Below are 14,628 nucleotides of genomic sequence, written 5' to 3' on the forward strand. Positions count from 1 at the left end.
TTTGGATTCCTTCTAGGTTGCCCTCCATCTTCCATATTTTTTCCTCCAAATCCCTGTCAACTCCGCCTTGGGACTCGCAGGAAGCCCCCGGGGACTTGGGCACGTTATAGTAGTAGCTACAGGAATTGGACCCCCACACTGCACGGGCCACACCCAAAAGTAGCCAAATATAGAATCCTGCAGCCCGCATGTCAGTAGTTAGTTCTTTAAGGATTAAATCTGCTCTGTCTGTCGCCTGAAACGGTCTCGTATCTTATAGTCTAAAACGTCAGCGATATGATGGAGATCGGGAGGCGTAAACCTCGGCTTTAGAGATTACGGTGGTTGGTGATAGCCTGCTATCGGCGACGGAAATTTAGTTGTTTTATCACCGCCAATGACGAGAAAACAACTTGGACAAAAATCCCTCAAATCGCTTATTGGTTGCGTAATGGCACCAGTCCTGGCTGCCGATGGAATTTGACAGAATACACTAATTGAAAGTTTGGCTGCAGCCAACAACTAACTCTCTAATCTTATCTCCGGAGACAAACAGAAAATATTTCAGATTATGTGAAACTCTAAAATCAGAATTTCACGAGACCTGCGGTTAGAAATGACCAGATCTAAAAAAAAGTGTTTTGTCAAAAGACTTGCTCACGGCGCCGACTAAGTACCGTATACAATGGAAACATTATCGCATTGTTGTTGCAAGTTTTGCAACAAACACAGGGCAAGCAGCAAACTCCCATAACACTGAGTTGTTAAACGTCCCCCTCTCCGTGACCCTTGCTTCCATTAATAACCACTGTTTTTCCAGCTATTGGTCATTTGCACACCTTGACAAACGTTTACACGGCGGTGACCTCAGCCAGTCCAGACACTTCCTCGTTTTTCGTAGTTTTGATTTCTAAAAAATAAAGATGTTGTGTAAAAATTCGTCTCTTTTTGTGCTAATGAACTTCCGCGTTTTATTCGCTTTCCTTCGAATTTTTTGGTTATTTTGTTTTGTGAAAAATTCAGTTTACCATGTGGATACAAAAAGAATATGTTTCAGATGAATTAGATTTATTTTTTTCCTTGTATACAATCCATGCACTGTTACACATTGTCCACCTCTCAAAAACATTTCAAGAGGGTAATTATGTAACCTTATAAATTTATGAAATTTCCTTTACATATCTTCTGTTTAATCTATTTTTTAAACGAAAAAGGATTACAAATTATATATGTAAAAAAACTATAAAAATCTAAATTATATACCATAATTCCCTTGATATTGAAACGGGCCTCTACAGGAATGTTACTAAGTCGAGAAAGAGACACCTTTTAATTTCATTCCAAATCTAACGAACGTATAGAAAACACTTTCTCTCAAATCATTAATCAGAACAGGTATAAATGACAACTTGAACAATATAATGAAAAAATTAAAGACAAACTGCTATAGTTTTTGAATTTTATTTTAGTGAGTACAAGAGTATTTGTACACATCTAAGCAATTTAATTTGACTTTTCTATGAAATTTGTATACATGTATATTTAAAGTATCATATGTCAAATGGACCGGTACTAGCGTAATATAGACTGTATCAATGGAAGTATTGTAACTACACTGTATTTCTGATATATACCAGGCAAATCATCGAAGTGAGGGCGGGGGGGGGGGGGGGAGGAGGCTAACCGCCCCCCCCCCCCCCCCCACCCACTTTTGTTTCGCAGCAGACATTTTTTTAAAATTTGCATATAAGAAATTGAAATAACAACATGTAATTGACTTTGGCGTTGAACATTTTGGAAGTGTGAAATAAATGGAAGTGAAAATAAAGAATTCAACAGTAAAATTGAATTAGCAAGATTTAATACTAACCCCCACCCCACAGATTAAGATTTTCATGATATTTTGAAAATTTCCCATGTTTTTTTCCCTGGTTTTGGGTTTTTTTGGTTTTGTTTTTTGTTTTTTTTTTTGTGTGTGTTTTGTTAGTTTTTTCTTTTTGCTAATCAAAATTTTTTAATGCCCCCCCCCCCCTCCAAACCACTTTAAAATACGATGCTACGTGCCTATATACAAGTTACTATTAATAATAGAAAATCACGTACGTACTTACTTTAAATTCTACATTGAATCTGTTAAATAAATTTTTCAAAAGTTGAGAAATTGAATTCTACCTCTTGTAATAATTCTACAAATTAAAAGTAATTCGCAAAATACGGAATGTAATGAATAGTGCAGTCATTTCATTTTGAAAGATTTAAATGAATTGTTTTTCTTAAAATGCTACTTTAAATAAAAAATTATCATGCATATACAGTTACCGGTATTTTCGCATCTTTCTAAACGTAAGGGATGCAAGAAAGCTTAAAGATGCAATTCAAATGACACAAAATTAAACTGTTAACCATAGGCATTTATACATGTTTATTTGTAACAGAAACAGAAAAAATCGGTCTGAAGTTTTAATCATAAACAAAAACAAAACCAAAAAAACAAAACCAAAAAAAAAACCCAAGAAAAATCTGAAATCGACAATTGTTTACATGATGGTAAACTCAGCAAATTTGAGAACTTTCTCGTTTTTAGCAAATTTCAAAATCAAAACGGCCCTTTTTGTGAAAAAATTATTTTCTTTTTATGCCAGTATACATTGGCGTATTTTCCTTTAATATCGAATTTGTGGATGATTTGATATTGTAGGAAATTGAATTCACCACGGGAATGTAAAGTATATTAAATTATATTTGTAAATTTAAGATTATATACCATGGAATGAATTTCATTGCATACAGCTTATACTATTTCATGAATTATGGGGATTGTGAATTTGAATACGACATTTTCTAATAATTCTGCTTTTTCGCCTAAATTGAATGTGAAGGATTGCGCAAGCATTTGATTTAGAAAAATTAAATTGACTAGAACATCATTGTTACGTTTAAATATTTGATAATTTGTTATATAAAACACAAACCAAAATTCAATACATTTCATAACTGACGCAAATTACGTACTGTTGGGCGCGATGATTTAATATTTAACTGTACATTTGTTGAAAATATGGACAAAGTAATAAGGATTTTTTATTCCTTAAATTTCATGCACGGGAGCTCAGACCATTTTAACCCCAATCTCCTTAAACCTTTCAATAATTACGGGTATACGAAGAGCTCGAGATAAAACGGACTAAGACCCAGTTAATTCGTGGCTATTTCAATGATTCTTTATTAACCATTTAATTAAATTTCCCCGTTTCTATCATAACCTTGTGTATTTGCATAATTTCTATCTATCGATTGTTTCTCTCTATTGCATGCAAGCATATCTTTACTTAAAACTAGGTACCTATTGTATCCAATGAAAGAAATGCCATTGTTCCAATTTCATAATAAATGTATAATAGAGATCTTGAAACATTATTTATCGAAGAACATAATGATAAGTCAGCAAAAATGTATGCGTTCAAGGCTGAAGCATTAGCCTTTTCAAAGGTACATTCTAAAATTTAAACCAAAGTACCTCGAGACCAAAATTGTGTTCATTCCATGCCATAAAAAACACTTCATCCTTCCGTGACCTCTTTTAAATAAGATAAAACTAGACCATTAAGAGAAGAGTCTGTTTAAAAGATCAGACTGCAGATGACAACAATTGCTCTTAACACTACTACAAAATACTGTCAAATTATGGATACATAGCAGAAAGATGCTACACCTAGATATTTCGCGGCTGGAAATTGGGGACAAGTTTGGGTTTTGGGAAGGTTCTAAAGTAAATTTAATTGGGTTGTGTGTGGAGCCGTATGCTGGAGACTGGCATCGCCATTTATTTTGAAGTTCTGACGCAAAGCTTCCCCGGGAACACCGAGTGCATGCTTTATGTTTTGGCGACAGAACCAGTCCCACCACAACAGATGGTTTTGTATAAGTTTGACACTAGAAATTGGTCAACATCAGTAATTCTTTCAGAGTCCAGTAGATTACCAGGATGCCTTTTTCCTGAGAAAACATGAAGCTGTTAGAAGCTTGTTTGCTGTGTTTGCCTTCTGTACTTGTATCCGCCAATCATTCTCCGATTGTTTACACCAACAAGATAAGCCGCCTATTCTCCCGCCCCTAGACTTATAAAGATCAGTGATACCCTGGCCACTGTAATAAACGTCGCCTACATCAGAACAACTAACCTGGACATCACAATGTACGGTAAACTGACTATCCTTTTGGTTGCATTGGCGACATGTTCAGCCCAGTTCATACCCATTAAACCGTTACCGACGAAACTGAAGATCCAGACGACGACAACAACACAGAAGCCGAAAGTGACCACTACTAAGGCCCCTCAGCCCAACCCTAACTCCGGGGGTCCATCCAACAGTGGATCATGTACGTACCAATTTCACGTAGCGGACCCAAATGGACTGTGTGCAGGAACCTCGTCGGCTTTGGATAAAAAGGTGGACCAAGTGAAACAAGATTTGGACAAAACGAAGTTCCAATACGTGTCACAGAACAGCATGATTCAGAACACTCTGGCGCGTATACAGAGTGACGCCGCGGGTTACATGTCAAAGCTGACAGACCTAAACAACGAGATCCAAAAACTAAAACAGATCGCCTCGTCTGCTCCTACAGGAACCGGGAATTCTGCAGCTCTCAATCAGATGTTACATGACACCAAAGATCTTTTGACGAAGGCCATTAGCGACATCAACAATAAAATCTTCAATATCACCATGCAAATGCAGAAAAGCGCAGTAGAAGAAACAAAGATTCAAACAGCATTGAATAAGCAGATTAACGACCAGACAACGAAAATTGCAGCCGCGGAACTGAAGTTAATCACTCTAGAGAATATGTTGAAGAACATGCAGTCTGGGTCTACCCCTGTCGCCACCATGCCGCCACAACCCTTCACCACAAACTCAATGCCAACCACAACAAATGGCGCCCAAACCACCACTGGCCCTGCACCTACAGCGCCTACTGCTCTCTTGAACCAGCTCAAAACACAACTTCAGACGCTGGAGTCCGAGGTAAAACAATTAGAACAGACCCAAACCAAAGAGATCACTGATCTCACCCAGAAAGCCGACCAAATTAAGACCGACCTCGCCAACCAGACGACGGAGATCGCTAAAGCTAAGACAACGTCACAAGCGGCCTTCGCCCGGCTCAAGGTTACAGAGCAAGACGTTCAGGACGCCATCAACAACCTCACGCAGTTCCAGAAGAGGGTCAACCCGGAGATGTCCATCCTGCAGGCCGAGATCCTGGAGACCAGTAAGAACGTTTCCACGGTGATCTCCAGTCTCCAACAACTCGGCACCAGCATCATGTCAGACAAGATGAAGATCGTGAAGAACACAATAAACATTAGGAAGTTGATTCCAGACGCCGTGAAGATCAATAGCGACCTACAGAAACTTAACACCACGGTAAGTGAAAGGGAGCTTTTGTTCAGTTGTCGCAGATTTTTCGTTTATTTAAATAAAAGTATATGCTATTAAGTTTTTGATAATTTTTCAAACACAGTTATTTCAGCATATTCTTTACGAGAATGTGTCAATCAGTTGAAGACATTTGATACCTGAACTGATTAATAATTCCAACGCTTGAAAACTTTTTTTCAGATTACAAATCAAGCCGGTGAGCTGCTACAGCTTGAGCAGGACGTGCACGCGCTCAAAGGAAACTTTACCGCCAACGGCCAGTCGGCCAAACAGTACGTGGACGCCATTAAGACAGACATGAACAACAAGATGTCCAGCCTCAACACCACCCTCAACTCGGCCACCTCCGACATCATGACCCTCATGGGACAGTCCTCCAGACTCAGCCAGCTCTGCGGATAGTCACGTGACATTTCGTGCTCTAGAGACTAATTTTTTTCTTCATACCTGAGATATTTATGTCATATGCTTGTACAATGTGATATTGCTCCGCATATTTTTATCGAAATATACATTTTAGCATGATTGCACTTGTTATTTGCTACATATTAAGGGTTTGTATTTTTATATTTTCATCAATTGTCACTATTGAAATAATTTATTACACCTGCGTTTTTGTCATTTATAGTTTAAATTTAAAAGAAGAATAACAGATGATTTACTACACAATATGTTTGAAAGTTGATTACGAGATTGAATTGGACTAGTCTATTCTTACAAAGTACCGGAGTCTTGAAACTGAGGATCATTTCAATTAATTCCAATTCAGTTTTTGAATCACCGAAATAACTGGTTTTGTATATTAACATTCCTTTAATTGAGAAGTTACAGTTAAATAATTTTAGGCACTGGAATACGGAACAGTCGTGATATTTTGGATTTATTCCAGTAGTGAATAGAGTTGATTCCTCACCATTTCCCTCCATATTCTAGTTAATAGTTTAACTTAAATTATTCCGAATAACTGACGTCTAAATCAAAGGAGTCACGAGCTATTGTGTCTTCGTAATTAAAATCTAGTAGTACCAAGCCAGGCTATATAGGGTTCACATAATGTCTGAGACCTGATTTATTCTGCTGTAAAAATGTGACTTCTGTAGATATTCAATAAATCATTCAACTGGTTAAAATGAGTTTATCACTTACTTGTGTCTTTAAAGAAAATTTGTAAATGAAAATTCGTGCTAATATTTACGCGATTTTAAAGACAACACTTTAAAAAAAGTTAACATATATGTATGTTAGCAGAAACTACGCGAGACGTTTCTGGTAATATTTCTTTTAAAATAGATTAATAGTCCTAAATTAAAACAATTTTTTAACATAAATTAGATATTTACCGATATTGATATCAATTTTTTGAAATAAATCTTATGAATAACACGGTTAATTTTTGGAATATAAATCACAACTTTACAGGATTAGCATAAAACTGTAGGGGTTTTTTCGCCATACGGGACCAAAAGTTGCTGTTAAAAATTTCAAATTTGAGAAAAGCAAAATAAAATATATACGCCACACTATCAATTAACAGAAGCTGGTGTTGATAGCATAGTATTTTGAAATGTTAGTACAGTCTATGAAATACATCAAAATAGAATATTAAAATACTAAAACTGGTATATGTTATTTTAACTATTTATGTTTATTTCATTTTAGTTCTGTGATAATATCAGTGAGAGAAAAAATCCTTCAAACTTCTAGGCTCGGCAGATATCTCAGATAAATTTTTAAAAGGATAAGCAACAAGAAAACATTATTCTGTTACATGATATAAAAAATGAGTAAACATATTTTAACATTGGTTGTGTGTAATTACAGAACTTATAAATAAGAATTCATTTAGTTTTTATCTATTAACAAACCGTTAATTACAGATTTAGATGTCAATATTGAAAAAAAAATTATTACTGGTCAACTGTTTTCCACTTAATGCTTGATAATTTACAGCTGCTTAACTTTCGATGGTTAGTTTATAAGTATTTGAAAATATATATGTTCACAGTATATATTAATAGTTGCATACTTTTATCTCCAAACTGTGATCAGTACGGCATTGTTCTAATTACTGAAACTAAAAAAGAATCTAACTTTGGCGTCACGTGTACAGAAAATCTCCGCCACGGGCGGTTGTTGAACAAACAGACTCATTACAGAAATATTACGTCCTTTCCTGTTCGTTACCAAAACCCATCCCACGACCATTAGGGTTTCCAACTGATGGAGTTTGGAAAAAACTCTGCATTATTAAGGGGGATTGTTTCGCTGTCAACTCTAGCCCAGCGCGATAAGCCCCGATAAAGCTCCAGCGAAACGAGTACATGTATATAGACCGCCGCCCAGCACAAAATATCCCGAGGTTCAGGGACTCGCAAAGAGTGCAAAAATTCAAAATTATTCAAATGTATAGGTATAACTTTTGTACGACTATCTTGTTTTTTCTCTGATTTAAAAATATTTTTATTAAATTGTCCATTGTTTTAGAGCAAATTAAAAAAAAATCATATGAATTTGGCAATTTTGATAAAAATGTTTTAAAAGTAAAAAAATATATATATACATTTATAAATAAATAATTCTTTGTCAGAGTTTTTGTATTGCCTGCATTGGTCAATGCGATGATTTAAAGGGATTTCTTATTGAGATAATTTTCGGTTTTTCAAAATTAACCCAAACGATAGCTACAGACTTACACAAAATGTTCTATTGTAAGATATCTGTGAAAAATTCATAGGTTTTACCTTTGATAAAAAATAAATAATATGACAAAGGACAAAGTGAAGCAGCTATACCTGTACAAGAACCTAAATACATATAGGATTTCTTGTGATTTCTGTGTGATAGTCAGTGAATATATATATATATATATATATATATATATATATATATATATATATATATATATATATATATATATATATATATATATATATATATAATTCAACAAGTTTGGAGTTTTATATGAAAATACGTGTTGTATAAAATTTATTTATCATTACAATTCATAAGACATTCTTTTTATAATATACAGTGTTCTATATTATTCTCTCATTCAATTCACTCGGTTGGTATTCTCCAACGTCCAAACTTTTCCATGCATATCGATGTTCTAAATACTGAGAGTATTTTTATCATTTCGTTGACTTCCGGTGTTGTGATAAATAGACTGGTTCTGACAGTGTTTGATGTTCATCAAGAGATGGACATTATATGTTTGCAGACAAAAAGTCGACGGTTTTAATAAGAAATACAGCAACAAGGCGTGGCTTAAAAATATCAATGTATACGCTTTCAGCATTACAAGTATAAATATTCGACTACAATCATTATTCAATAACACTTTAAATAAAGATTCTATTCAGTTTTTACATACATACTGTACTGACAGTAACAAGTCCTACCCCCCTTTTTCGGAGAATGGATCTTGCCACAAGATAGATAACTCTAGCATTGCACAAAGACCAACATATTATGCAATGATATCTTAAAGGTTCAGATATGCAAACCATTGATACCTGATTTAGAAAACATCTAAACTAATATAATTATTATTTAGAATATCATTTAAATATGGATTAAAAGAAATAATTAAAACACGTGTGCATGTGTGGGATTTTTTTTATTTAATTGTCTCTAACAGCATAGAATGTTTATGCATGAGTGTTCCTCCGATAAGGATAAACTGTGTTACAGACCTACAGGCCTGCCCACGTGAGGACTTAAGAATGAACATTTTTTGTGAAGTGTTTGAAATCTTTAAGGATTTTTGACGTCCAGTATAGGAATTGTGTATTTCTTTTACCGTTTCATTGTTGTTAATTATACAGAAAAATAACTGGCGCTGTTGAATTAATTCATAGTAAAATTGTTAATTAATTCATATGCATTGATTTATTTCTGTCATTTAAAAAGATTGGTAAATCCGATCAACATACATGTATATGTAAATCATCTTTAATAACACTAAAATACGATGTATATTTTGAATAAATGCATTTTTATATCATTTTTTGGGAGTTGATTTTAATCAACTCTCCTATGCAGTTACTCTGGCAAACTGAAAGTGAAACAGTGTTTAAACCTAAGCACAAATCAACACCGCTGACAAGACTAAGTTCTTGAAAATAATAGAAAAAAAATCGATGTAATGCATGCTGAAGTATTGTTTTTCAAGGAAACTTATCTATAAACACTTTGAAAATAGTCAAATTTTATATACTACGAACAATTTAGATATTTTTGAAGTCTCATGTATTCCTACGTCAGAGTTGATATAGTCTCGTTAATCTGCTACAAGCAGAGATGGGGCTTTCTTGCTTGCCGGATAGTATTGAAGGATTATAGGATTAGAATTGTTTCGATAACTAATACATACTAGTAGTTTAAATCTATCTTTAAAAATTACACAACATGATTCATATGGGGTTTCTCGAAGTTCTTGTCGGAAAAGTCTAAAAAATTCATATTATAAAAAAGTGCATAATTCAAATACAAACTAGAAACTAATTGCCATGCAAGATAAATTGATTTTAAAATAAATGATAATCGGTAAAATCAACTCCCGTCAGTACTTCAGTACTTTGATTTGACAATGAGATTATACAGTATGCCTTGTAATTTACACCGTTATTACATCGGATGGGCGTGGTGAAATATACTCCTTGAAGTAGAATGGTTACATGCGGCAGCCATGTACCCTGAGCTTCAGTAGATTTATTATCCGTCGATAAATAACAAATAAGTCATAAAAGTTGATCTTTCACCTTTGATTTTAAAGGATAAATTTTAACTATGTTAAAGTATTCAGCAATTTTAAAAATATTACTTCACATGTTGTATATAATTTGTATATATGACAAAGTTTATCGTCATTTTGTTATTAAATGACCAATTAAGATTCATCAAATATGTATTTTACTTCATCATTTTAAAATCAAAGTATGCAGAAACATTCAGAGTGAAAAATTGACAAAAAAGTCAATACCTATAATTCGCCCTTCGGGGAGTGGTCTGCGGGTGACTCTGTACATACTTGTATTGCCCCCCTGCCGGTGAAGTGTGACGGCTCGAGTGTATATATTACTCCTCCATGGTATTCAGTAATGATTTTCAATTAAATCGTACACGGTGAATGAGCCCTACAATAAACAAATTATTCCCATTACAGAAATAGCTATATTTCAATTTAAATTGAATGGGCAGGAATTAGAGAGCTTTAATAGAGGCGATGAATTTAAATAGGTAGATTCAGGTGTATATTTTATCTTTTCCCCAATCTGACTCCAACGACTGTCATTCACGTCAGGATTCATGTTGTACTTTTGACTAAAAAAGGAGCGCTTTCTCATTCACTGGTGGATGTAAACAGTGCAGAATTATGCATGCACGGCGGTAAATTCAGCGTGATCAAGGATTTAACCCGAGAAAAAAGGTGGCTGGCATGTTCATCAAATATGATTACAGTCGTCTGCTCCGATCAATAATTGTGTAGTCTGCGCTCAGAAGCAGTTATTGGTCCTCAAACGTCGGGGTCTTAATGTCAATTGTTGTTTGTATTCAAAAGATACTTCTGTGGTCTGTTTTGAGAGAAAGAATGGCCGTTTCCTGTCTACACAGAAACTAAAGGTAAGACTGAATGTGCATTGGATATTGTAAAACGACTTCGCATACTTCAAGGTAGTAATTGTCGATTTCTACTTTTTTATAGCTATTTTTTTTTTCAATAAGACCCCAAGATTATAGTTGCATACGTACATCGGGGATTTCCCGGGGAGGTAAGAATGGGGATGATTCAATGAAATTATTGATAAGAAATTTTCACAAACGATCGCGCAGTGTAAGGTTATCAATGTTAAGGAAATGTTTGTGCAACACATGCTAAACCTTTGTTCTGGTCGACAGGTATTTATCCTACCTGAGAACATTAAATCATCTCATACTTGGTTTTCCAAAATGCACATAGGGAAATAAAACTTAAAAAAAAAATATAACGAAAGGCTGTATTTCTATGCTGTCTTCATTGGGGTCTGACAGAGCTCTAAAAAAATGCGAATGACATAATCTTGACAGGTGCGCGATCGACGACGTATCCTTGCTCAATTCCTGCCTAGCTGCTCTCTTCTTCCACAGTTTTACCTGCAATTATTAAAATCCCACAGAATCAAAACAACTCTTCGAAACTCAGATGTCAGGGTATTGAAAAACTCATCAAATTTCAGCTTTGTAATATCAATGTCTTGAAAGACTAAGTGACATTGTGTCTGAGAATCTTGAAGCATGCGTGTTAAAATTCAGATTATTGCACAACTAAAGTATGTGCATTCCTCCTTGTTGAGATCAAATATAATACTCAAATTGGCCTGCAAAACGTTTCCCAAGGAGAAATCTGAAATCACGAATTTTGTGTCTTTTGCATATGGCCGCTGTTCAGATAGACTAGCAAAGAAAACTCTTATAAAAAAAGGTTTGTATAGCAGTGACTTCTAGTATATAATTTATCATTCTTTCCTCGAGATATTTATCTTTGATAAGTATCATATTGCATACTTAAAAAACTCGGAGGGTATTTATTTGTCATGAATATTTTGTTAATCTAGAAAATGACAAACTAACACCTTGCATGTCTCTAATTACAGATTAGCACAGGTTTGAATACATTCACAGAGAACAGACACAATGAGGATTTGAACCACTATTTCAGGCAGGTGCTTGTTCCGTGATGGAGCTGTATAACTCGGACAGCTTCAGAAACCGGGACCTTCTGGAAGTGGTCATTCAAAAGAAGGAGGACAGTAAGACCATTAAAACCAATGACCATGAGGAAAAACAGAAGGAACAAATTGTGCACATGCGTAGAACACCGGAAATGGTCAGCAGACCATCAAGTCGAATGTCATCGAAACAAACGACCATTCAAACTGAACAAACCCCAAAGGAGAATCCCGCTATAGCTAAACTCAGTAAAGAGGCCATAGCCAAAAACAACGTCACCCAGACCATTCACAGCCTGGCCATTCTGTGTCTAGCGGCTTCTGTAATTCTTGTGTTGGATATATATGTGTTTCTTATGGGAACTGGAGATGTTCCTGAGGGAGGATTTCGGAACGGCAGTTTGCTGTCGTCAGTGAAGCAGTATGAGGACGTGACGGAGGTGTTCACCGCTTTCTCCACGCTGGTGATGATTCTCTCGTCAAACTGTGTCCTAGTGTGCTCTATGCAATGTTTTATAGCTTCAAAAGTCAGTAAAACCATCGATGGCCCTGAGAGGTTGGTATACTTTTTTTTTACGTACGACTCAAGTTCAAGTCTAATTGTTATACTAGTTTTATGAATTTACTGTTCAGAAGTTTCAAAGACTTGCAGTAAAGTTTACACTGCAGGGCAATATTGCTATGTAAGATTATGTTCGAAAGTTTCAAGGCTTATTAATACAGTAAACTTATTGGCCCTAAAGTACATTAGAGAATGATTAAAAAGTTTCAACTCTAACAATAAAACTGTTTAATTTTTTACTTTCCAGGGCAATGAAGTACTTTCGAGAATGCTCCAGCAGCAGATTAATAGCTGTGGTTGGATTTTTCATATCCTTTCCAGTTTTCCTTATCAGTAAGAAATTAAACCATATCCCCTATATAAATGTCACGTCTTTTTTTGTAAACTTAGACTATGTGATTACCTTTATCCATCTAATGTGTATTTGATCTCATTGTATCTTTTTTCAGCTCTAATGCTGTGTGTAGTGTTACGTTTAAAAAGGACACCTGCTCTGACTGCTGTCGTGGTGCTAATCATTGGGACAGTCCTAGGATTACTGTGCATGGTGCAAAACATTTATCACTGGTATGACGAAATGTCGTCTGCTTCACGAGGACTTCCGGCGTACAAAGATAGTAACAAAGACGATGACGTCAGCAGGGATCTCAACACGTTAGTGTAGCGTCACAGACGACCTCCCCTGCCGGCCGGGCGAGGGTCCTACTCACGTGCATGTCAAGACGTGTGCAGTACATGCCAGTGTGTCATTTTTATGCCGGTGCAAACAAAATTTTCATTATGCATATTTTGTGTTAAAGGATGTGTTTAAATGTGTGTGATAGACGATGTGATTGCCAATCTTAGGACCACTGTAAACAATGTTTTAGCAATGTCGATACGTACAGTTTTATGATCTTATAATTTAAAGCATTTGCAACGAGAATCCTTAAATAAACATGCAAATATTTTCCAGATTAAAGCCCTTTAAAACCCGCTTATTATGAAAAATACTCTTTAAAGGTAGGGTTCTCGCAAGCTCCATTTTAGCTGCATTTAAAGCAATTAACAATGCATATCGTGTCATATTTCTTGAATAATATTCAAGCATAACATGATTTAGAAAAGTTAAATCGAATTCATCTCTGTTTGCTTTGGTCGATGAATGAATTATAAATACACGAAGAGAAGGGCGACACAATGTTAAAGTTAATGCCATTACCATATAGGAGATATTTTTTAAAATATTCCAATATTAAACATGTAATCTGTTTACACTTCAGTTCTTTTGATAATATTTAGACAACTCGTAAAAACAATAAAATGATTATTTCCTCAATGAACATGTATGTATCATCTTAAAGGCAATGTTCTTCCACATATTAGCTGTATTCATTTGCTTACAATGAATATCTATCCTATATGAAGCCTATCTCGTTTCTTTAAAATGATAAATTTGATACTTCTCCATTGTTGCTTTGTTAATGTAAAGATGTACAGCAGGATGATAAATTGACTTAATTTAAGTAATTAACATTCAAGATCTATTCTTGATCTTTTCCCATTTACACGAACATGCTGAAGCCAGCTGGTCTTAGGGTGTCGATTCCAAGAGGGGTTCCCAGTAACTCTTTTTTAAAAAAATGAGAATTGGGATACATGTACATGTTCTTCTCTATGAATGCTATCTTAATCAAATAACAATACAATATGATGACTAAATGACCACGTTTAAGTCATTAACCTTCAGAAGCTTTTCTTAATATAATAGTAATCCCATATAAAAACTGAAATTTGCTGGTCTGAAATATTTTGACTAGGCCTTCATACATTTAAAAAGACAATGAAACCATCGCACCAAGAAACAGCTTTTTCGCAATTCAAAGTGAAACTCCAAAATATACTCCCGAATATTTTTGCCGAGATTGAAATGCGCCCTCCAAAAACGCTT

General features: G+C 35.0%; 2 protein-coding genes across 3 annotated transcripts; both read left to right on the plus strand.

Moving 5' to 3' along the window:
- The first annotated feature begins 4,121 nt into the window (after positions 1 to 4,121).
- On the plus strand, positions 4,122 to 6,556 carry LOC128178714 (paramyosin-like). The gene is made up of 2 exons (XM_052846008.1): positions 4,122 to 5,411; positions 5,607 to 6,556. The coding sequence occupies exons 1-2, from the start codon at positions 4,173 to 4,175 to the stop codon at positions 5,826 to 5,828; spliced, it is 1,461 nt and encodes a 486-aa protein (XP_052701968.1). The 5' UTR covers positions 4,122 to 4,172; the 3' UTR covers positions 5,829 to 6,556.
- A 4,027-nt stretch (positions 6,557 to 10,583) lies between these two features.
- Positions 10,584 to 13,650, plus strand: LOC128175848 (uncharacterized). Of its 2 annotated transcripts, XM_052841698.1 has the most exons (5): positions 10,584 to 11,051; positions 11,857 to 11,889; positions 12,062 to 12,692; positions 12,946 to 13,031; positions 13,148 to 13,650. In XM_052841698.1, exons 3-5 carry the CDS (start codon positions 12,145 to 12,147, stop codon positions 13,360 to 13,362), a joined length of 849 nt encoding a protein of 282 aa, XP_052697658.1. In that variant the 5' UTR covers positions 10,584 to 11,051; positions 11,857 to 11,889; positions 12,062 to 12,144; the 3' UTR covers positions 13,363 to 13,650. The 2 variants fall into 2 exon arrangements, with proteins under 2 accessions (XP_052697658.1, XP_052697657.1); XM_052841697.1 differs by lacking the exon at positions 11,857 to 11,889 and having other exon boundaries at positions 10,586 to 11,051.
- The last annotated feature ends 978 nt before the right edge of the window (positions 13,651 to 14,628 follow it).

Source organism: Crassostrea angulata, chromosome 3 (genome assembly GCF_025612915.1).
Source record: "Crassostrea angulata isolate pt1a10 chromosome 3, ASM2561291v2, whole genome shotgun sequence".
NCBI classification, from domain to species: domain Eukaryota; kingdom Metazoa; phylum Mollusca; class Bivalvia; order Ostreida; family Ostreidae; genus Magallana; species Magallana angulata.